This window comes from Rhinatrema bivittatum, chromosome 3 (assembly GCF_901001135.1).
Source record: "Rhinatrema bivittatum chromosome 3, aRhiBiv1.1, whole genome shotgun sequence".
Lineage (NCBI taxonomy): Eukaryota > Metazoa > Chordata > Amphibia > Gymnophiona > Rhinatrematidae > Rhinatrema > Rhinatrema bivittatum.
Window position 1 is genome coordinate 572,590,302 of NC_042617.1, and position 25,452 is coordinate 572,615,753.

General features: G+C 44.4%; 1 protein-coding gene across 1 annotated transcript in view; it reads right to left on the reverse strand.

The window, feature by feature from the left end:
* Positions 1-25,452, reverse strand: part of SYNE1 (spectrin repeat containing nuclear envelope protein 1) — a 966,955-nt gene that overhangs the window by 854,113 nt on the left and 87,390 nt on the right. Inside the window, 3 exon segments of the mRNA XM_029596918.1 lie at positions 15,552-15,716; positions 23,550-23,687; positions 23,793-23,900. Coding sequence (XP_029452778.1) covers positions 15,552-15,716; positions 23,550-23,687; positions 23,793-23,900 — 411 coding nt within the window.

Consider the following 25,452-nt stretch of genomic DNA (forward strand, 5'->3'; position numbering starts at 1 on the left):
TTCACTTTCCCTGCTCAGCACCTCTAATAACAGAATAGTTCTAATTTCAGCAGATATTGATATAGATATGTATCCAAACGTAGGATAAGAATATCAAGAACACTGCTTATGCATGCATTCGTATAAATAGATTGCATTACTCAGATCCAGCATGTGGCCCTCAAACACAGCAGCAAATACTGCAAAAAAAGAACCCAACAACGCAGCAAGCAACGCAAAGCCAGGTTATTTCTAACGTCGTCAATAATCATCTTGATCGACAAGAAAGCAAGCCAAGCTCATGTTATGAACTCTGTACTACAGAGAAAAAAGGACTTCCAAACTGGGGAATCCATCAAAATCTGGGATACAAAACACCACATTACCATCTTGCTAGGGACCTAAAGCCAAGCGGCTACATTAGATAAAACGTACCCACTGTCAATAGTTTCCTGTGCCAACCCAGGGACAGAATCTGCTCCAAGAGTTAGAGAATTCTGCAAGAAAGGTTCAGAAATTCTGCAAAGGAAATGCATACATTCATATTGAACAAACAGTTTCCCATCTTTCTTACATCTGAATATTTTGTTCTCTTTCAGGAGTTTTTTTGGATGTGGAAAAGGGATTTTGGTGATGAATGCAGGGACAGGAGGAAGGGGGAGGGATTAAATGATATCGGCATGGGGAACAGGATCTCAGAGAAGGGAAAGGCAAGAGACCCTCAGGGAGAGGGGGGGGGGGAAGAGATATGAACAGGGGCAGAGGAAGGAGGGCGGGGGAAATTGGGAGGATTGGGGAAGAGGAGACAGGATGCCCTCTTTCATCGCCCACTTGGTGCCTTCCTTTCTTGACTTCCTGACTCCCTCCGCCCCCCTTACCCTCCCCTACACACCCGTAGTTCTGATCTCCTCTCCACCCACTGCTAATGCCTTCTGTTTCACACACACTCACACACACACACATGTACCCTTCCCCTTACACCCCTCCTGCCTGCCACTATCCCCTTTCTCTCATGCCCCTGCCTGCCCCTAATGCCCTCTATTTCATGCCCCTCCCCCCCCCCCCCCCATCTTGATCACTCTCACACGCTCATCCCTGGTACAATCCCCTCCCCCAATCGATCTTCCTTTTCATCACCCAAACCAATTGCTCTTCATCTTCCCAGCCAATCCCCCTAACTAATCCTTCCCCCAACCATTTTCCTTTCCTCTCCCTGGTCAATCCTCCTCCACCCCCATCAATACAGTCAATTCCCTCTGTGGTGCCAAGCCAGTTGGCACCCGAGCGGCGGTGGTACCCCCACTCTCCTCCTCTGCCGCTCAGGACCAGACTCGCATTTTTTAAACCTAAGAAATGCCATCGAGCCCGGCATCCTGTCTCTGACAGTAGCCAGTCTGTGTTGGAAGTAGCCCTCAGGTCCTACAAAGGACATCCATATCCCGTTACTCCCAGGGACAGCAATAGCTTTTGTTAGTGCCACTAACTCTGCACCTAAAGCCAAGTTCCTTAAGCTACGCCTTCCCCTCAGACCCACATGGTCAGCTCAGCTCCCTCAACCCACAAAGAGGGGCAGTGTTATTAGACACAACGGTGACACAACTGGACCTTGAAACTATTCGCACCTGAGTTTTCCCAAGCTGTATCCCAATGCTATTTTAATTGCAAATTCTAATTTGATGTATTGTAATCTGCCTCGACATCATGTAAAGGACCGATCCTGGAAACCCTCCTTAATCAGTGCTGGACCAGGCATCTGGCCTGGTCACCTTAAAAACTAGAAAAATAGGCTCTGTGGGCAGGGTCCCCCGAGAGCAGGAATAAGGGTGAAAGGCCCAGAGGGGAACCGACAGACCTCGGGTGTCCAGGAGGAGGCAACTCGTGCAAGAATGTGCATAACCGAAGGTAAATGCCGAATGTGAATGGAGCTGAAGGTAAGCTATTCATGCGGGATAGGAAGCTTGCGGAAAATAACCTTTTATGTAAGAAGAGTCAGAGTCCAGTGTGCGTCTGTCCTTTGGGAAGTTACAGACTGCTTGTGCTGTCTCACAGACCAAGTTTTGGGAAAAGACTGAATATCAAATGTTCATGAATAAATAAATATTTGGCTGACAATCTTTTATGGACTTTTTCTCCTGGAGACTGTCCAAATCTCTTTTAAAAAACCTTGCTCTGCAAGTCACCTTGACCGAATCCCCTGGCAACAGATTCCACAGCTTGACTGCTGAATGAAAAAGGACTTTGTATGATTTTGTTTTAAACCTGCTGGTCGTTGGTTTCATGGAGTGTCTCATTGTTTTAGTAAATAGCTGTCCTTTATTTAACCATTCCAAACCCCACGCATGATTTTATAAACTTCCAACATGTTCCCTCTCAGCCCTCTCTTTTCCAAGCTGAAAAGCCCTGACCTGCATAGCCTCTCGTCTTCCCCCTTTATTATTTTTGTTGCCCTCCTCTGTACCTTTATCCCAGTTCCGCGATGTACGTTTTTTTAGATGGGGAGACTAGAGATGCACACAGTACTCAAGATGTAATCGCACCATGAACCATAGAGGCAATAGGATATTTTCTGTTTGTGGGTTCCGAGCAGAAATCTAGACTGACCCCAACCTTTTCAAAACAATTTATCTTTAAGAACATAAGAACATGCCATACTGGGTCAGACCAAGGGCCCATCAAGCCCAACATCCTGTTTCCAACAGTGGCCAATCCAGGCCATAAGAACCTGGCAAGTTCCCAAAAGTCTATCCCTTGCTACTGATGCCAGTAATAGCAGTGGCTATTTTCTAAGTCAACTTGATTAATAGCAGGTAATGGACTTCTCCTCCAAGAACTTATCCAATCCTTTTTTAAACACAGCTATACTAACTGCACTAACCACATCCTCTGGCAACAAATTCCAGAGTTTATTGTGCGTTGAGTGAAAAAGAACTTTCTCCGATTAGTTTTAAATGTGCCACATGCTAACTTCATGGAGTGCCCCTTAGTCCTTCTATTATCCAAAAGAGTAAATAACCGATTCACATTTACCCATTCTAGACCTCTCATGATTTTAAACTCCTCTATCATATCCCCCCTCAGCCATCTCTTCTCCAAGCTGAACAGTCCTAACCTCTTTAGTCTTTCCTCATAGGGGAGCTATTCCATCCCCTTTATCATTTTGGTTGCCCTTCTCTGTACCTTCTCCATCGCAGCTATATGTTTTTTGAGATGCAGCGACCAGAATTGTACACAGTACTCAAGGTGCGGTCTCACCATGGAGTGATAAAGAGACATTATGACATTTTCTGTTTTATTCATCATTCCCTTCCTAATAATTCCTAACATTCTGTTTGCTTTTTTAACTGCCTCAGCACACTGAGCCGGATTTCAATGACACCTAGATCTCTTTCCTGGGTGGTAGCTCTTAATATGGAACCTAACAACAACCAAACAAACATCAGTAGACTGTTGAACTTCGGAACAGTGTACTCTCAATATTCACAGCTTCTTTTCAGATTCTCTCAATATTCACAGCTTCGTTACAGCTCAGTGTTTGGACAGCATTATTCCACAGGAGCTGCCTTCCTTCTGGAGACCTGGGTCTGGTCTGTCTAACCCACCTCTTATTCCTCCCCTTCTGGGCTCCACCCACAGAGTTCTCTCTCTTTGGGGGAATTAAGGTGGACCAGGCATCTAGCTTGGTCCTGCACAGATTTAAGGGGGAAAATAGGGTTTACTGCATCACACTGTTTTATTCCCCATTCCTCTTCAGATCATTGCTAACATTCTATTTGCTTTTTTGACTACTGCCGCACACTGAGCTGAGGATTTCAATGTAATGTCCACAAGAACTTCAAGGCAGAACTCTAAATACAGACCCAAGCATTGTGAACCTGTAGCTGGGATTATTTTCCTCTATGTGTATTACTTTACAGTTTCCCATTTTATATTTCATTTGCCATTCAGAAGCCCCCATCTCCTAGTCTCATCAAGTTTTCCTGCAGTTCCTCACAATCCACTGGTGTTTTAACAAATTTGAATAATTTTAAATCATCTGCAAATTTGATCATCTCACTTGTTACTCCCTTTTAAAGACCATTTATGAATATGTTAAATAGGACATGTTCCAGTACAGATCCCTGTGGTATTCCACTAATGACCTTTCTCCATTTGGAAAACTGACCATTTAGTTTTACCCTCTGTTTTGTGTCTTTTTTTGTTTGCTTAATTTTATTGTGTTAAGCAGATATTATGCATACAGAGCAGAAAAATAAAACAATCATAACACAAAGCTAACTTTTTTTTCTTAAACATAAGCTCCCCACCCCATAAAATCCCTTCCTCCTCCCTCCCTTCAGTGTCAGAGGTCAGTGAACCGACATTGCAATCCCAAGTTAATAATAAGGATGCGTCCTACAGACAGCAGGATATATCAAGATGATAGTATGTGCACCAAATTCCAATTAACGCAATTATGAAGTAAGTGTAAGATGAGCAAAAAAAAAAAGACAAGGAAGGAAAGAAAGCAGAGTTGACAAAAGGCCCTGTTTATCTGAGATTTCTAAGTCTAGAAGTATTCTAAATCACAATCGGAAACCATGATCATTCAAATGTAATAGTAAAATGTCTCTTAATAGCAGTAATCTTATTCAGTCTATAAACATAATTTAACCATCTTATAACGTCTGTTAAGAGAGAAGCTTCCAAATTTTTCCAGTGAGAGGCTATGCTGCACCATGCTGCTGAAAATATCTGCTGTAATAATATCCATAAACACTGATCATCTTGACAGAATACTCAAAAGGCTGCATATGGGGGATTTAGACAATACAAACCTTTAATTTTTTTGATCATAGAAAAACATCATTCCTCAAAATTTTGAAATAACTGAACATTCCCACCATATATTCGTAAATAAAAAAAAAAATAAATACATCGTAAATAAATAAAAATAAATAAAATATATGATAGAAAGAACCAGTTGCTCCACACCCTCTCCAGCATTTGTCAGCCACTTGGTGATAGACTGTATGTGATCATGCTGGAATTAAATACCATTGCAATAGGACCTGCAATAGAACCTCCAAAATAGACACTGAAATGGAGATCTTCCCCATGTACAAGAAGGAGAGATGCTGATGGGCTTTGCTCTCTCCAAACATCCACCAATCTCAAACACTACATCAGACATTTGAGAGAATCTGCCAGACTCCCAGACTGGCCTATCGAGGTTCTATCCAACTGTACATCCAAACAGACATTCCAGTCTATGCCCATTATCATTGGGAGGGTTGAGAAGGTCTCCATCTCTTCCCGTACTGTCTTGTAAAAGGCCTGCTGAGAAACATTAGGGCCGTACACACAGGCTAGCACAAAGCCACTCCCATAAAGTGAACATTTCAGTATTCAAGCCACTTTTCTGCATCCTTGTATACCGTATCCACAGTCAGAGGTAGCAATTTATGAATTAAGATACAGACACCCCTACTTTTGGAATTATAAGAAGCATATTCTACCCTTCCCACCCAATCCCGGACCAGTTTGTCATGCTCTTTATCATTAAGAAGGGTTTCCCGTAAAAAAAAAGCTATTTGCACCCCTTAAGATAACCCAGAATTCTCCGTCTTTTTATTGGGTTCCCAATGCCTCATACATTTAAAGAAATTAAAGTAATCAGGAGATTAGCCATAGTCCCATTTCAATTTGCTAAGAGATATCGTATCACTAAGGTAAAGAAAAAAGAAAGCAAGAGATGTTCCTGTTATCCACTCTACATGCTTGAGCTTCCTGCTTTTCATGTCCAGCTTTTCAGAAAAAGAAACTTTCTAACCAACCCCCAACCAAACTAACCATTCACCCATATAAACCATCTCTTCAAGAACCAAAAAAGCCAGCAACCCCACAAAGACCAACCATAGTCCTAAGAGTATCGCTAATCCCATATAGCCCCTCCCTCCCCTCTCCCCCATAACCAGAGGTTGAAACAGGCAGGGGAACTCCTGGGACCTGTTTGCTTCCACAGCACACAATTCCCACACCCAACCAACCCATCCATCCTTCCTTTGTCCAGAAATCCCACCCTTATTCCTCTTTCCTCATTGCTGTACATAAGACCACATAGTTCAAATGAGTCTGTTTTTGAGTTAGTCCACTACTCCAGTCATGCGCAGGCCAAAAAAATCTTCACCACACTCCTAGAATCTTCTGGAAGCTTGCAGACAACTGTCCGGCACAACTCCTGCAACCATTGTATCTCACTAGGTCTGCTCTTCAGTGGCAAAAATCAGAATATCCCTCCATCTCCTGCCTCTTCAGACAACAAAAAAAAAGCAGAACTATAGGAAAATATCTGCACTGCTCGTGACAGGAAAAAGCATCCTAAAAGGAAACCTTCTCCCCTATCCCTCTCATTTCCAGAGCCCTTAATTTCCCCCTAAGCAACCCCCCGCCCCCCCCCACCTGCCCCCTAGACCCATTATTTTGCATGATGAAATATGAAACACAGTCTTCCCCCACTCTGGTCCTAAACAGAGAAAATTAAAACCCTATATCAGCTACAGGTGTTTTTCATGTATTCAACAGCAAAAGGACTAAACCAGAAAAAACAATAAAAACTATAAGAAAAAGGATATGAGCTGTGTAAAAAGCTACAAGGCAAAGCATCTGAAATTCTTCCCTATGCTTCTATAAGGAGGCCTCACTTCCTCCGCTGATCATGGCACAGCATCTGAGGCCTCCTCAAGACGCCTTTGCAGAAAATCCTGCACCTCCTTTACTGATCCAAATACGGTAAGCTTTACCGGCTCAAACCACGCTGTCTGGCAGGGTAGAGCACGGCATACGCTAGGCCTCTCTTCTGTAGTTCTTTCTTCATCTGCTTATAGTCCATCCGCTTCCTCTGTACATCGGCCGAATAATCCTGAAAAATATAAATCCTTTGCTCCGTGCATCTCAGTTCTTTTTGCCGTCTGCATGATTCAACAACACGGCACTTATCTCCAAAATTATGCACCTGAAGAATCAGGGCCCGTGGTTTTTCCATTCTCTTTTGGGGGGGGGGGGGGTGGGCGGCGCAGAGGCCCCGTGAGCCCGATTCAACTTAATTCGGCCATTTTTGAAAGATCCGTTTAAGAGCTTTGGCATCCAAGTAGAAAGAAAGCTCACAGCATCCCAGCCTTCAGTTTTTTTCAGGCAAGCCGACGAGTCTCAAATTATCCCTCCTGCTTCCATTTTCTAAATCGACTTGCTTCTGTCGTGTGCATTTGTGCGCCCATTCCAGCACTTCCAGGCGCTGCCTCACAGCGGTTAGGGAAAGCTCCAATTCTTCCTCCCACATCTAAGCAGGTGGGTGTTTCACCGACAGTGGAAAGCAGCTGGGTAACTTGGTCAACAACGGACACCAGCTTTGCCTCTATACTAGTACGCATTTTTCCCCCCAACTGACTCATCATCACCACTGTGATCGCTTCTGTGAAGTCGACCAGAAGATCTGCATCCAGCATACTTTCTTCATCGGATGCTTGCTCTTCTCACTGCAGGCTGCCTTCTCCCACACTGTTTTCCTGCAAATTCTCTTTGCCCGGAGGCTGTGATCCCCCCACGTCAGGGGCGGGGATTTTTTTTCACAGCTTTTTCTGCCATTCTTGTGTCCTGCAAATGTGCTAGGAACAGAGTTAGGGTAAAACTAGAAAGGGCAGGGTTGGAAGTAGCAGAAATCCACATCCGCTCAGCTCGGATGCATCACATGACCCTCCCCCCCCCCCCCCCCCCCCAGTTTGTCAATTGATTTATTATATCCTCCATATCATAGATTTGTTTTTGTGGCTCAGAATCCTCACCATTTATTTACTTATATTGTATTGTTTATTTATTTATTTGCTTTTTATGTATACAATTAATATCCTGCCCCTCCAAAACATTGTTCACGGTGGGTTACCATTACAGAATGTTTCAGGCATGAGTATGTTCCCAACACTTTCTTCAGTAAAGACCAAGGCAAAGAATTCATTCAGTTTTTCTACTATTCTTTTTTTTTTTTGTGTAAACATTTTTATTGGTGTCAAATATAAACAACATTCAACATCATCGAAAAGAAAATGCCAGGGTATGGCACCATTTCGTTAGAGACCCACCGTCCCACCCACCCCCCCTACCCTCCCCCCCTCCCCCCTAGCATACAGTACACAATACAAATGCGGAGGATAAAGTAAAAAGAACAATAAAATAACAACCATTATAACTACTGGAGGATAAGGATTGACCAGAAGCCTGGTCAGGCTATTTGTAGCAGTAAGGTAAATCTACTTAACACCTGGAGGCGATCTGCCCAGAGCTTGGCAAAAAGGAGACATAGGCAGGTGAAAAACCAGACTGGCAGCGTCATACAGATTAAGATGGTAGTGTACAATAAGCCAGGGACCGACCGGGCGGCCCCGACTCAAGCCAATCACATCTCATAGGTAAAGGCCGTCACAGGGTAGCAGCTCATCACAGAAAGCAGGGTGGTTCCTTCAATAGAGGGTCATGGCAAGTCCTGAGTCTTTGAGGCAATCCAGAGAAGATAGGGATCCCAAGTAGCTCTGAATTTTTTCAAAGAGCGGGTTTTTTCCGCAGTCAACCGGCACATAGTGCAGACCACATCCAGCCTGTCAAGCACCGCCGCTAGAGTCGGGCATCGGGGCGCTTTCCACTCCTTGGCAATCACCAACCTGGCCGCAGTACACATCTGTAGAATGAAAGAGTGGGAAGACGCAGATGTGTCCATATTAACATTATTGAGCAAGGCAATGTCTACCGTGAGGCTGATAGGTTGCGACAAGATAGTAGTGAGTTGGACTTCAATCTGTTTCCACAACGATTGGATACAACCGCCCGACCACCACATGTGTAGATATGTGCCCACCAGGGCACAACCCCTCCAGCAAAGACCTGAGGAAGAGGGCACTATTTTAGCCAACCGTTCCGGAGTATAGTACCAGCGGTATAACTGTTTAAATCCATTCTCCACCATTGTGGCTGATACAGACGATTTACTGAGCTGGGTATAAATCACAGTCCATTCCTCTTCTGTATAAGGCCGGGGCAAGTCGATCATCCAGGCTTTAATGTGTGCTGGAACGAAGGGGAGTTTCACATTGAGCAATTGGTAGACTTTAGCAATCAGTCCTCTGGTTACATTGCTAGCAGAGCAATATCCCTCAAGGAGGGACCTTCCTTTGCCCAGTTCCTCCTTCATCCGTTGGGCCAGACAGAAGTGCCGTAGCTGGAGGTATGCGAGATATTCAATGTGCGGCATATTAAATTTTTGGCAGAGTGATTCAAAGGTAAAAATATCCTCGCCAGTCCACAAGTGTTCAAAGCGGGTGATACCCCGCTTTCGCCAGATATCAAAAGTATTTCGTTCAAGGCCGAGCGGGAAAGCAGAAGTATGGAACAAATGGGTGAGATGGTAACATGACTTTGCACCAACTAAGCGTACTTTCCACTTCTTCCAAAGGTCTAGAGTGTGTCGAGTAGTAGGAAACAGATTGGCAAGGTCACCCCATGTAGTCTGAGGTTGCCAAGCCAGCGCTGACAGTGGTATGGAAGGCAGTCGAGACTGTTCAATGCTCGCCCAGTGCTTATACTCGGCTGTGTGGTGCCATACAATAAGAGGTCGAAGTTGCGCCGCCACAAAATACCACAGCAGGCATGGGACTCCAAGCCCCCCTGATAATTTAGGTAAATAAAGAACGCGTCTACTAACCCTGGGTGGCCTCCGTTTCCAAATGAAACTAAAAATTTTTCTTTGCCATACTTGTAAGGCAGCTGGAGCAACAGAAATAGGCAAGGATTGAAACAAATATAACAGTCGAGGAAGGATGTTCATTTTAATCGTCGCAATGCGACCCAACCAAGAGAGAGGAAGGTTGCCCCATATATCCAGATCCAGAAATATTCGTTTAATTAAGGGTTGATAATTCAAAGCAAAGAGATCTCTGGGATGAGATGACATGCGAATTCCCAAATATTTAATATGGCTATTAGCCCAACGGAACGGATGGTGTAATTTCAAATGTTCTACATGTGTTGCTTCACAAGTTAAGTTTAAAATCTCTGACTTCTCCCAGTTGACTTTGAATCCTGAGACCACACTAAACGCCTGGATATCCCTTTCGATAGCCGTCAGTGAGGTATGAGGGTTCGTCAAGGAAAACATGATATCGTCAGCGAAGAGAGTGATTTTATAATCATGTTGCGCAAAGGAGAAGCCCGAGACTTGGGCATCAGCCCTGATGGCAGTCGCCAACGGCTCTAAAAAGAGAGCAAAAAGGAGAGGCGAGAGGGGGCATCCCTGCCTGGTGCCACGTCCCACTGGAAACCGATCCGAATACCCCCCATTGATTTTTAAACAAGCCTGTGGATTGGAATAGAGGCTCTCAATCCATGTACAAAAGTTATGGCCGAAACCCATCCTGCGAAGGACACCAAAGAGAAACGGCCAGTGAACTAAGTCAAAAGCCTTCTCGGCATCGATGGATAAAAACAAGGATTCAACTTTCTGTTCATGGGCCCACCACATCATATTAATTAACTTGCGAATGTTGTCACCAGCAAGCCTACCCGGCATGAAGCCGGCCTGATCCTGATGTACGAGGTCAGTTAGATAAATATTCAATCTGCCTGCTAAAATTTTCGCCAAAAGCTTTAAATCTAGATTTAGCAGAGAAATGGGTCGGTAGGAACCGCAAATGGTAGGGTCCCGTCCCGGCTTCTGCAATATAGTGATCCCCGCAAGATTGGTATTAGGTGCCAGGGAACCCCCATCCCGTAAATGATTAAATACTTTTTGTAGGGAGACTACGATAAAAGGGGCAAACGTCTTATAGAATTTTGCCGTTAGGCCATCTGGACCCGGTGATTTTCCCACCTTTAACGTTTTGATAGCCTCTAAAATTTCAACCGTAGTGATTTCTGCATCTAATACTACTTGGGCCTCTGTAGATAGGCTGTGCAATTCTACCCCAGTCAGGTAATGATCAATCGCCTCTGACGAGATGGAGTCAGCCGGCGAGTACAGGTGATTATAGAAGGACAAAAATCGCTTGCGGATATCCGTATTCGTCGTAAGAATATTCCCCGTTTTATCTTTAATTTTAGCAATAAAATTTTGTGAAAAGACTTGCTTAAGTTTACGGGCTAAATGTCGTCCGGCTTTATTTCCACCCTCGAAATAACTCTGTTTGGTAATGTTAAGTAAGTGGTTCATCTTGGCAGCCTCCAAACGCTGTAACTCTTCCCTTTTATGAGAGAGATGTCGCCATATTTTCTGAGAACCCGTCTGTTGGTGCTCCCTAGTCAAACCCATAATATCCTGCCTTAAAATGGAGGCAGCCAGGTTATCCCTTTTTTTCACATAAGTGGCTCTGGAAATGAAAAGCCCCCTTAAATATGCCTTCAGGGATTCCCATACAATTGGTGGAGAGGCCTCCCCATTGTCATTTAGGGATAAAAAATCCCGGATTTGTGTAATTAGTGAACCAGTGAAAGCGTCATCTAACAACAGTGAATCGTTGAGTCGCCAAAAACGGGTCCCCCTATCGTACTGCGGGAAGGAGATTTCGAGGGTAACCGCTGCATGGTCAGTCCAAGCAAGGGGATATATATCAGGGTGTGATACCTGGGAAAGTAGAATTTTATCCACTAAAAAGAAATCGATTCTAGAGTGTGAGTTGTGCGGAGGAGAGAAGAAAGTATAAGATCTGGATCTGGGGTAGTGAGACCTCCATACATCGATCAGCTGCCAATCATCCATCAACTGTTTCAATTTTTTCCGATGAAGTGGGGCAGCCGCAACCGAACCTTTTGATGTATCCAGGCCTGGTACCCGTGCTAAATTAAAGTCTCCTCCCACCAATAACTTACCCACACTGTATTGTAAAATTACTTGATTGAGAGACTCATAAAACTGACCTTGGTCTTGGTTGGGTGCATAAACATTCACAAATGTATAATCAACACCTTCAATCTTGAGATGTAGCAATATATATCTACCGTTAGGATCCTTTATACAAGATTGGCAGTCAAACACCATATTTTGAGAAAACAAAATACACACCCCTGTATACCTGGACCGTTTAGTACAAGGAGAAAAATATTGAAAGGGATATTGGTGAGACTTCAACAAGGATTCATACCTGCCCTTTAAATGGGACTCTTGTATAAAGACTATATCTGCTCTTAGGGTGGTCAACTCCTTAAATAGAGAATGTCGTTTAAATGGAGAATTAAGTCCCTTAACATTAAGGGACACCGCCCGAAAGGAAGACATGTGCCTGGAAAGAAGTTCCCAGATTACCTAGAAAGCTCTCCCATAGTGCCGGGCTGGGCCTCCGCGCCAAGGGGCACTGCCCTGAGACACCTGGCGCACTGTGCACTCCAGTAAACCCGCTAAAGTTCTGCCCTCCTCCGTGGTCCCTCCAAACCGCTTGTACTGAAAAATATAAAAGTGTATGCAGTACCCCTAGAAAACAGACATCCCCCCCCATCCCTCCCCATTCCCCATGATCTGCAAGAACCATAAGCAGATCAAAATAGCTATTAAGCTAGGAGGAAACAATAGAGATTAACATCATCGTGTGAGCCCCAATCAGCCTTCTTCATCCAACTCAGTTGGAGACAAGAGGGGCCCTCTATAAGCATAAAAACAAAAAAAAAAAAAAAACAAACCTTCATTAGACGAATAGATAACAGGAGAACTCTGAACAGATGAAAACATAGTACTGAGGTAAGAGAATACGTCGCAAGAGCACGGCATCTGCGAGACTGTTCAGGGTGGTGCTGCCGGTGCTCTTTGAGAGTCAGATTGACGTTTCAGCCTGCTATTTCTGGCCCCTACTCTCTGCCACTTCGGCCTGGCATCTTTGGAAGGGAGAAGCAGTGGATAAGATGGTATTTGCGCCTGAGTAGTGAAGCCATGCTTGCCAAGTTGTTGGGCTGCGTCAACAATGTTGAAGATACGAGCTGAGACCCCCTCCCTCGAATACGTAAACCCGAAGGGATGGAGCCAGCGATATTTAATCCCTTCCTTGCGCAGGAAGGCCGTGGCCTCCTTCAGGTCTTGCCGATTTTGTAGTGTAGCTTGGGAAAGATCCGCATATACAGAGATCTCCTGACTTTCCCATGTCCAGCGCATCTGTTTGCGAGCTAGATTGGCTATCTTATCCTTGAGCGTGTAATCATTAAAACATACAATAATGTCCCGAGCTTGATTGGAGCTGGGCGCTCTCAAGGCCCTGTGCGCTCTGTCAAACTTTATCTCGGGCATTTGCTCCCCCGTGGAAATCTCGCTTTGCTGCAGGAGGAACAGGCAGAATCTCTGTATCAGAGCAGCGCAATCGCTATTCTCAGGAGACTCAAGAAACCCGCGAAAACGGAGGTTACTCCTGCGAGCCCGATTCTCTAGGTCAGCTAATTTGGTTTTAATAGTATAATTGTCCTCCTGTAGCGCCGAATAGGCTTCTCGAAGTTGCTTTGTAGTTTCCGCATGTGCTTCCGTTCTGTTATCGATATCGTCTACCCGACGTCCAAGCGTAGCCATTTCTTCACGAAACTCACCCAGCACCTCCTGCACCTCTTTTTTATAAGATTTGAGGTCTTTTCGGAGAACCCCAAACCATTCTCTGAACTCGGAGCGAGTCGGAGTGGCGTCCATTTGGCAAAGAGGCTCGTCATCCGAATCCGACCCGCCATCTTGAGCAGTCAAGCCTGCAGATTTCTCTGCGGGGTCGCGGTTGCGATCCTCCGCTTTTTTGTACGAATAACTTTGGAAATCCACCGATTTCCGTTTGGTCGTCATGCTGCAGGATTCCGCCAGAGTTTATCACCCTTTTCAAATAAATTCAGGCTTGTACAGTCTCCCAAAGAAGCAATTAAGTGCGGCTGATGGAGGAGCTCACAGTTTAAGCGGCCATTCAGCCCGATGACGTCTTTCTACTATTCTTTTGTCTTCCCTGAGTAGCCCTTTTACCCTTTAGTCATCTAGTAAGCCAACTGACTCCCTCACAAACTATTTACTTCAAAATGTACTTGAAATATATTCTGGGCCGGATTTTTAAACCTACGCACGCGGCCTACATTTGTGCGCGCTACCCGGTGGCGCACAAATGTATGTCTGATTTTATAACATGTGCGTGCAGCCGTGCGCATGTTATAAAATCCAGAGTTGGCATGCGCAAGGGGGTGCACACTAGTGCAGACTAGTGCACCTTGTGCGCGCCCTAGGGGAGCCCCGATGGCTTCTCCCGTTCCCTCCGAGGCCGCTCTGAAATCAGAGCGGCCTCGGAGGGAACTTTCCTTCGGCCCCCCCCCCCCCACCTCCCCCTCCCTTCCCCTATCTAAACCGCCCCACAGCCCTATCTAAATCCCCCCCTACCTTTATTTTGTAAATTACGCCTGCCAAACTTGCGCGCACCAGCCAGCTGCAATCCCCCGGCACGGCGACTGTGCCGGGGGTTGCCCTGCCCCACCCCCGCCCCTTTCACAAGCGCGTCCCGGGGCTTTGCGCGCTTTGCCGGGCCTATGCAAAATAGGCTCGGCACGCGCGTAACCCTTTTAAAATCCGTCCCTTTATTATTTGTTTTTTCCTCTTTGGCAAGTTTATTCTCAAATTCTTTCTTGGCCTGTATTACTTCTGTTTTAACATCTAACTTGCCAGTGCTTATGCTCTTGCCTATTTTCTTCAATTTTTTCAACCATGCCTTTTCGGTTCTAACTGCCCATTACCCGTGCTGGCAGTCATTTTAACCATAAGGGATGCCAGATGATTCAAAGCACAGCTAGGGATGAGGAGGCCCAAGCAACTATCACTCTCCTCATCCTACTACCTGCCAACTGGGGCTCAAAGCAAATCAGAGTGGGAGAGGCAGGGCCCGTACATTTCTGTTTAGCTGCCTCCCTGGCTTCCTAGGACACCTCGAAGACTGGACAATTTCAAATCAAGGGATGAATTTTGTGGCCCTTGCCACAGCTGCAGAATCATGGGGAACCAGAGGCCCTAAATAGAACAGACCTTCAAACTCAATCTAGTGTGAGCCTACGTTTACGGCAACATCGGAACATAATTTAAAATACTAAGGTAAGATTATATAATAAAAGAAACCTGAGTCTTAAACACTGCAAACTGTTACAGAAGGAACAATCGTTGAAAGACTGCCAGACTGAAGGATGATTAATATTCAAAGCAATAGGGCTTGAACAGTACATTAACGAGGGGACTGGATGCATCAGTCCACACACCTCCCCCTCCCCTCTTTCTCCCATCCTAACCCCCTCCTTCTATGTTATATCAACCATGTTGTTTTGATACATAGCAGATCAGCGAAAAGACGTCAAACACTTTGACGTCAACTTCCTTCATCTTCTCCAAATGCAGGAAGCTTGCTTGCAGTAGAAGATATTTTACTCACTCGCAGGATGTTATAAGAGTAAATTAAAAATCACTGTATAATTTATTATCCCAGTTAAGTGAGTCATTCCCTTATACTAAGAATAGTGCTCCAGTCATCATATCTGAGCAGGCAATCATCCATACAATATATTCCACATAAATTCACCTTGTGCTGCTCAAGCTTCCGATGCACTATATTTGCCGTCTCTTCGTGGGCTTGCTGAATGTTTATTTCTTCCCTAAGGGCCGCCTCTGCTCGGTACAGCCAAGAGCCTATGGTGCCCAGGGGAGCAGGCAGAGACTTATCGAGCTGGAGGTGCCAGTCCAGGAGCTGAAAAAGAAACAAAGCCACGGGACGATCAAGAAATAATCTGCAAACCCGGATGACTTGAATACTTTCTAGCTGTCGCTAAGGTAACAAGACCAAGTTATTGATATCAATTAACGGCTAGATTGGCTTGCAATTTATTTCATCTATTACCTAAATTGCTTGCCAAAATAAAAGTTCTTAAATGGGAAAGTTCAAAACCAGTATGCTAAGTAATTTTGCAATATAATAGATGATAACACCTAAAGACAATTGGTCCAAAAAAGATATAATTGCGATGGAGAAGGTACAGAGAAGGGCTACCAAAATGATAAGGGGAATGGAACAACTCCCCTATGAGGAAAGACTAAAGAGGTTAGGACTTTTCAGCTTGGAGAAGAGACGACTGAGGGGGGATATGATAGAGGTGTTTAAAATCATGAGAGGTCTAGAACGGGTAGATGTGAATCGGTTATTTACTCTTTCGGATAGTAGAAAGACTAGGGGACACTCCATGAAGTTAGCATGGGGCACATTTAAAACTAATCGGAGAAAGTTCTTTTTTACTCAACGCACAATTAAACTCTGGAATTTGTTGCCAGAGAATGTGGTTCGTGCAGTTAGTATAGCTGTGTTTAAAAAAGGATTGGATAAGTTCTTGGAGGAGAAGTCCATTACCTGCTATTAAGTTCACTTAGAGAATAGCCACTGCCATTAGCAATGGTTACATGGAATAGACTTAGTTTTTGGGTACTTGCCAGGTTCTTATGGCCTGGATTGGCCACTGTTGGAAACAGGATGCTGGGCTCGATGGACCCTTGGTCTGACCCAGTATGGCATTTTCTTATGTTCTTATGTTCCATTTAGTCTGTCCAGTTATTTTCATCTTAGGTCTTTCTTTATTTGATGCCCAACATTCTTCTGGTTGACACTTCCTATTACAGGCACATTTCTTGTTTTTAGAATATCTGCTCTTCAGCTGCTCATGCTATATTCTTTCGTTACATGGGGAGCCCCACACTGAGAGGGTAGGCTGTATGCCGTGTTATCCTCTGAGGAGTGGGTTATGCTGGGAAGAGCAATCGGGGTCAATAAAGACTGACAGTTCCATAGGTGTCAGAATGGAGTGGGCCACCCAGGTCCTAGCCTGTCCAATCTGTAAGCCATCCCATCCCGGCAGTGCTTCTTTCCAGCATCGCATGGTTCTCTGCAAGTTCAAGGTGCCTGCATTCTCGCGCCAAGACTTGTAAGAATAGTCCGAGAATAAAGGCACCCATGCAGATCAAATGCACTGATAGACATGCAGGGCCAGAAAGTAGCACTTCCGGGAGGGTGCATGAGAGACTGAAGGGTAAATGACTGGTTTGCTGGGGTGGAGAGGTCCAAGGCTGGCTGAGGTGAGGAGAAATCCAAGGCTGGCTCACTGATTGGCTATTAGGGAGGCATGAGCCTTGTAGGCTGTCTGGGGAAAGTCCAAGGTTGGAGGCTGTCTGTGGGTGGGTGGGGGAGTTTGAGAATGGCTTACTGGCTGTATGTATGGGATTGAGGCTTTGGGGGAGTATCAAGACTGGCTTGCTGGCTGTGGGAGGGATGACTGGATGGCTAGCTGTGGAAGATCAGAGGCTGGTGATTGCCTTGCTTGGGGTGGGGGTCTAAGGCTGGAGGCTGGCTAACTGGAGGGGTCCGAGGCTAGAGGCTGACTGACAGGCTGGGGGGGGGGGGAGGGGCTCCGAGTCTGGAAACTGGCTAACTGGGGGGATCCAAGGTTGAAAGCTGGCTGGCTGGGGGTGGAATAAGGCTGGTTGGGGGCATGAGGTTGAGGCATGCTAGCTATTAGGCAGAAGTGAAACTTGCTGGCTGACTGGCTGTGAGAGGGGTGTCAAAGCTGCCTGGGGGGCGGCTCCAAGGCTGGAGGCTGGCTGAAGTGAAGGGGTTGAGACAGGCTGGCTATGGGAGGGAGGCTAGCAAGTTTGCTGGGGTTGGCTGGCAAGCAGGACTAGGGGAATGGCAGACTAGAGGAATTAGCTTTCAGGAAGAGGGGAACAAGACGGGTTGGCTTAAAAGGTGGGGAGAATTTTTGGTTGGGGATAGGCTGGCTTGGGTGTTAAGACTAGTTCATTAAAAGGGAATGACTGACGAGGGAGGCAGGTTTGCAAGCTGGTGGGCATGGAGGGGGGAAGAGGGAGGGCTGAGTGTGTGTGTGTGTGTCAGATATATATATATATATATATATATATATAAAGAGAGAGAGAGAGAGAGAGAGAGAGAGGACTTGCAGGTTTAGTGAAAGAGAGAAAGAGAGTCTAGCGAGGAACTGGGAATGGAGCATGACCAGAGTAGAGATGGGGACAATTACCTCCCTTCCTCCAATCAGGATGTCTCCTTCTTCCCAAAAATGTCTCTCTCCCCCTTCCTTTTCCCTCTTCTCACATCTGCCTTTCCTCTATTCTTCTCTCCCATCCTCATGGCTGGACATCTCCCTCTCTTCCCCTCATCCCTGGCCCTCCTCCCCCCCAACTCTTCTCCCCATCTCTGGAAATTTGGTGGGGTAGGTGGAGAGGATAAGCTGCTGGGCACAGGGGAAAGAGAAGGGTTGGGGATACTGGTGCTAGTTGGATACTGGTGGGGGAGCAAAATGCCACAGGGATGGAGTGGGAGGTGTTATTTTGGGGCTACTAAGCCCCTCATCATGCTTGTAACTGGTAGGAATGAGTGTTATGCAACAAAACACTCCCTCTTCTGCACAAGAACGATGACAGGAGCTTGCTAGCCCCACAATAACATCCCCTAATCCCCACAAGGATGTTGATAGGGCCTTGGTTTAAGCATGGGAGGAAATGGTTTCTGTTTCAAGGTTTCCAATTTTGCACTACATACAGAGCCTGGGCTTTTTGCATTTCAGGTATTTTTTTTTTGTGTGTATTTATAGTTTGTTGCCAATTATTCTGTATTTGGTGAAGACTTGTCTGTGTTGTGCAAGTATAACCGAGCTGAGGTATTGTGCTAGCACGTAGGGATCTGCAGCGGTCTTACTCATTGCGTTTTCTCAACAGGAAATGGGGCCCTGTGTAATATTTGCAGTGCCGCCTTTTCATAGATAGGGTTTTTGCTGTTGGCGTCCTATGACTTAGTGCTATTCTAGTATAGAAGCTTTGCTACAAATGTATAGAGTTTTGAGGGGTTTTGCAGGATTTTATATTATTTCACAATGTGCCTGCAGTGGAGGGAGTTGGGTTACTGTTACTTAGATGATAATAATCATTTTTTGCATATTATTTAGTATTTATTTGTTTTTATTAACTGCCTAACTGCCAAGGCTGTGAGCGATTTACAGTGTAACACATATAATCATATCTAAAACAATACAAATAACGTAAACATTCCACATGATGCCATGTATGGGGAAATATCCTTCTCTGCCCCATTGTTGGAGGGTCTGTGAGTACACAGTATATATTTACAGAATTGGAGGTACAAGATTTTTATTGCACATACAGTGATAAGGATGAACCTCCCTCTTAAACCAGGGAATGTAAAGTACGATCTCAGTCTCTCACATTTACTGCTAGTGGTTTTCTTAATACTTGCATCATGCCAGATAGCTTCTTTTTAGAGCCTGCACAGCGTAATATATACAGCAATATATCAAAATGAACGTGGGAGTTCTTTTTAATCATGTTGAGTGGTGCCCAAACATTTGGGACTGATCCTGTATCTTGAGGACACATTTTCTTGATCTCTGATTACGTGACGATCTTCTCTCTCTCCATACATAGTGCAGAATAGTACTAACACTACTATAAGTAATGTGGTTTTTATTGTTTTCTCCTTTTCCAACAAGTCTGGTTTTCTAACATCAAGTTTTTTATTGCTTGGTTTGGGAATGAATAATTATTCTCTATTATTTCACATGAGGAATGAATGCCAGAAAGAATGACATTACTGTAGGTATTTCCCTATCCCCAGGGGGCTTACAATCTAAGTTTCTACCTGAGGTCACAAGGAGTGACAGCAGGACTCAAACCCTGGTGTCCTGGTTTATAGCCCACTATTCTAACCACTAAGCTATTCCTCGGAATATGATATGCCATACTGGGTCAGACCAAGGGTCCATCAAGCCCAGTATCCTGTTTCCAGCAGTGGCCAATCCAGGCCACAAGAACCTGGCAAGTACCCAAACACCAAGAAGATCCCATGCTACTATTGGTAGTAAAAGCAGTGGCTATTCCCTATGTCAATTTGGTTAATAGGAGTTTATGGAAAGCTGAAAATGTTTGGTTACATGTTCAGTCTTTGCAGTCCATTTTCACCTTTAGTTCTTTTAATCAGTTTGTGACTTCCAGCTTCCAATTGATTTATTCTGTTACTGATGTCAATTAATATATCTTATTCCTGATCCATTCCAATTAATAGGGCCATTTTGGAGCTTCCTCCCAGAATTTGGTGAATAGGATGATCTTTTCCAATTTAAGTGTACATAAAGTCCCATTTTCCATACCACAGTCCAGTTGTTGAGTCATTCCCCTTACTTCCCTTGTTGGTACCTGGCAGGTACCTTCATACACCTCTCTTCAACATCTTGATGATGTAGATTTGTTTAACACTGGGTGAGTGCCATTCTCCTTCTTCCCCCAGGAATGAATCCAGATTCATTCCTCCAACAGGACTTACAACAGTCCACCCGTGCTCTATGGTTGAGAAGCACCCTGCTTCTTAGATGACAATCATTGAGCCCCTGGGCCCGAAGGTACTCAGGAATGTTGAAAAAACGTAAAAGCTTAAGAAAAGGGAAAACCAAAGACAGAGAAAGAAAGGATGGGAAAATTTCCCTCTCTGGAAAAGAAAAGGTTCCCAAAAAGACGTATTAATGTTTTGCCAACGGCACCCTTTCTGCTTTTTAATACACAGACCTTATCCTACCGTAAGAGGCCCAAGGGTCCTTTCTATGACAGCGAAACAAAACAGGTGATAGCACAGAGACATGCAGTCCCTACAAAGGATAACTAAAAGTTCACAGCCTAGTTTATATACTCTGGGAGAGCTAACACTCAAAAATAATGCTACTTCTGCTCCCCTTATGAAAATGAAACAGTTCTCTTTAGTAGAGATCCTTTAGGCTCTCTGCATTTATTTTTAGGGACCTTCATGTTTAGGTTTTATTTTATTTTCCCTGGGAATGCAATCAGAGTTTATTATAACCAACCAAATGGCAGAAAATCAGTGGAAAAAAAAAGACTCCTTTATTTCACACCATTGATTTTCTCTATTTGTTTTCCCAAGCAAAATACAAGAAAAACTGAAAGTGAAGGTCTCATTTCATTTTCATGTAATAAAATTTATCAATCACTTCACACTAACAGCTGAGGCAACGTATAAAAAACATACATAAAGTTACAATAATACAAAAACTAAGGGCTGGATTCACTAATGCCGCAAGGCATAGTGAATCCCGCAGTAACGGGGGACGAAACGGGGAGGGGGGGGGAGGGGGCGGTCCTGCGCTGCCGGCGTCACGCCGAATAACTACACCATAAAAGGTGCGCGGCGTCAGCCCCAGTGCCGCCCCAACTCCTCCTCTTCCGGGGCTGACGCCGCCCCGACTCCGCCCCCATCCTGGTATCGCACGCGATAAGGGGCTTTTCGCGTGCGATACGCTTGGAAAGTGACCCCCCCCCCATAGTTAACTAAAATAAACAAACCATCTACATAGACACGTACTCTGCTCATACTCTTATTTTGTCTTGAGACCACTTTAGTTACACAGGAAGGCAAGGCTTTCCAAACTGTGGGTCAGGATCCCAAATGGAGTCACAAAATCCTCAGCAGGGGTCCCAAGTGCCTCAAACAGCATCATTTTTCAGGTACCAGCAGCAGTGGAATTAGTAGTGGACAGCGTGGGGGCCTGTGAACTAGCACGGGCTCACAGGCCCTGCGATGACATTGCCCTTGCACGAGCTTCTGTGGCGATAGGAAGCCCAGCATGGCTGTTGCAGGGCCTGTGAGCTTGCACTAGCCCACAGGCCTTGTGTTGAATTTCACTAGTAACGCTGCTGCTGCTTTCGGATCACCATTAGGCTTGGGACCAGCCATGAGGGGAGTGGGGGGGACTGAGTGTGCAAGGACTGGTAGAGATTACTACAGCTCTTCTCGCTCACTCACCACTGAACCTACCCAAGAGGAAAAAGATGTTGCCCCTGACATTACCCTGCCCTCTTTGGCCAGGGAGATGTTTAAAGGAGGGGCTCTTTGAAGGGAGGCATAAGTACAGGAGGGTTTGAAGGTTGGATAAGGAGGAGAGATTGGCTGTGGAGGGTGAGAGAGGGGAATGGCAGAAGATCACGTGGGGGTTGTAAGAAGAAGTGGGGGACTGAGAGGGCATCACCGGGGAGAAATGCGAGAGAATCAGCTGGGTAGATGCAGAAAGGGCTAGAGGGGTAAGAGAAAGAGAGAAGGGATGGGCTGTGGAGACGAGAGGAGCAGAAGTTGAGAGAAGAGGTCTGCTAGAAAGGAGGAGGTTAAAAGAGGAGGTCCTTTGGAGGGGGTGAAGGTTGAGAAAGGGAATCGGCTGGAAAATGAATAAGGGTGAAGAGGAGTGACTGTTGGAGGGGGACTGCACTCCTGCTCATTTGTTTTAGACATCTTCTGGTTTTATGTGAATTTTTAAGTGCTAAAATAGGATCACATTAGCTACAGGTTTGGGAAGCCCTGCAGTAAGACCTACATTCTCCTGCAATCCTGGAACTTACAGATAGGTGACAGCTTAATTTCTGCAGTGCTCTGCAGTTTCCTGCAGCTAAAACTTAACAGGTTTTCTTGCTTGAATTCCCCAGAGCGAGGTATAGAATGCATACTTCCCTAGTTTCGGCATGTGGTATAATGCTGAACAGTCTTTATTGCTAATGGTCAGGAAGCCAGTGCCTTAGGCTCTCATTGGTTCTATAATACCAGCCCCAAGGTGCCACGGCCCAGAATCTGCCCAAAAATCTCAGTCTTGGCTGGGAATACAGACAGAATTGATCTGTGTGCCAAGGCTCTGTTCCAGCTTGTGAGGACAGCCATTTATTAATCTCCCCAAGCACTAAGTACAGTGAAAGTTGTCTAGTTAGCCTTTTCTATATAAATCTATATAGTTATTTTACCAATTACCGTTTGCAAATTAACTATTTCTTTTGTTCACTGTTCCTGCTTTTTGTTAAAAAAAAACAACAAACTCTTTAGTTTGTTAGCTCTGTCTGTCCTGGACTGAATTATAATCCTAATATTTTCTGTATTTGGTCTATGGGTGCAGACCTCTGGGTTGTGTGGGGTGTCAGTGTCCCTAGAAACCACCAGAAAATAGTTTGAGGGCATGGTATTTGTCTAGAGGTAAATAGGAACCCAGTTAGCATGTGTGAGGTTGCCAGTAAATCGGTACATACAAAGGTGCAGGTAGGCCTGAGCAGTGCTTGGCAGGACCCACCAAGTGTCCACAGGTTAACCCTGAGTGGATATTGTGACTAGTGCTGAGGTGTTTCTTGATAACAGACCCCTAACAGAAGTTAAAGTTTGGGTCTATTGTAAATTCATGTAAAATGTATTATTATACCAATAATCTGGAGTTTAGCCAGCACAGAACTTAAAGTTTTCAGAGATGTGAAAGATATATTTCAAGAAATAGTGATTTTTGACTACAGCAGAAACTGAGCTGCTAGTAAAATTGGCAAGAAAAATAAATGTCAGAAAAAGGATAGTTGCTGCTGCTGGACAAGCGCAAAGTCTAAAATGTACTTCCAGTTACACAATAACAACCAATGCTGGAATTCAGTGCTGTAAATTTCCTAGAGTTTGTTTGGTTCAGCCTGGTACAGAAGAACTCACCCTGGAGGAGACTCTCTCCCATGCTTGCTTTACCATAGCTTGCTCAAGTGATAGTTTCCCATCCTTCTGCAATGGCTGTATTGCCGCTTCAATCTGCTTCCTCTTCATCTCATACTGAACTCTGCAGTGTTTGAAAATCTGCAGCAGGGCAAAACACACAGCGTCGCTAAGAGTTGAAGACCACGAACACGCTTTAATGCGGCCATGGATACATCTCCTGCCCTAGCAGCGGTTTCTTCTTACCTGGTATTTCTCCTGTAAGCTTCCCTCTCCAATCTGTGCCCTTGTAATGTCTCTTTCAAACTGCTCCAGCCAACTTTTCAGGTCTCTTAGAACCAATCTGTCTTCTCTCTGTCACAAGGAAATGATTCAGCAGGTTACTCTAAGAGCTCTTGCCAAAGTGGTAGGATATCTGCATGCAGTGTATAATTTAATCAAATAAAATAAAAGTTAGCAGCTCACACATACTGTGCAATGTTCATTCTTATCCTATTATAGGGAACTTTTTTTTTTCATTCTTTATTTATAATTTTTGAATTTACAAATATTGACAAAATTTTCAAAAATAGTTTGATCTATTCACTTGGTATTACATTTATCCCAGTATAGAAATTAGTAAAAGGAAAAAACATTATTACATTCATCTTGACAAATTTAAATTTGTATATTCAGAACAAACAAAATTATATCGGCATAATATATGGGCAGGAAGGATAGAAATATTATTTAAGGAGTTATAGGGAACATTTTAAACTCATTAAATGTTTGCCTAATATTTGGGAGAAATGTTCTTTTTTTTTTTTTTTTATAAAGTATGGGGCTTATAGTTGTTTTCAATAGCAGACTATTCATGACGGGAGCATGATGGCAAGGGGTGTACATTAGGTTGCGTGAGCACCTAAGCATGATGGAGAGGAGGAAAGCTATTAGAAAACTCGGCAATGGTAAAATTTCAACTTCTACTTGCCAGCCCCAATTCATCCCTATCACTCTCTCCCTCTGCATGGAAATCAAAGCATGATCCAGAAATGCTCAATATAACAAGTGGCTTATTTCTTATCTCTTACTGTTTTTTTCTTGTGGTCTTATTTATGGGAATATCCCAAATCAAAAGTGGAAAAAAAAAATCAAACTCACAAATAATCAGACCATGAGTAAAGAATAAGGAGGTGAAAAATGTATCAACTGTACAAGTCTACAAAAAATATTCAAAAACAGTCCTCGTTTATTCATCCCAGTCCATAAAATTTGTTTTATTGTATTTCCAATATAAAATGCTTTTCATGAAAAACTATGTTTTCAAAACTGTGTTATACTGGAACACAATAAAAAATGTTTATGGATTTGACTGAATAAACAAGGACTCTCGAATTCTTTGCAGATTTGTGGAATTGATACATTTTGACATCTTATTTATGGGCCCATTACTTTGTGAATGAGGCTATTAGGCATTCACTCCCAATGAAAAATAAAAGAAATAAAACAAAAAAACCCCAAAATGGCAGTCGGACCATCACGAAAACCAACACCGAGTTTATCGGTGTAGATTTTCCTTATCAGCAGACAGCCAAAAAAACCGGTTTTCATGATCGGTGTACGGCAGTAAGGGAAACTGATGACGAGTTTATCGGCATCGGTTTACCTTACCGGCGAACAGCCACGAAAACCGACGCCGATAAATCCGGCGTTGGTTTTCGACTACTGTTCGCAGGAAAACCAATGCCGAGTTTATCGGCATCGGTTTTTGTGGCTGTCCACCGGTAAGGAAAACCAACGCTGATAAACTTGGCATTGGTTTTTAGCGGTGAACAGTAGTCACAAAAACCAACGCCGGGTTTATCGGCATCGGTTTTCGTGGCTGTCCACCGGTAAGGAAAACCAACGCTGATAAACTTGGCATTGG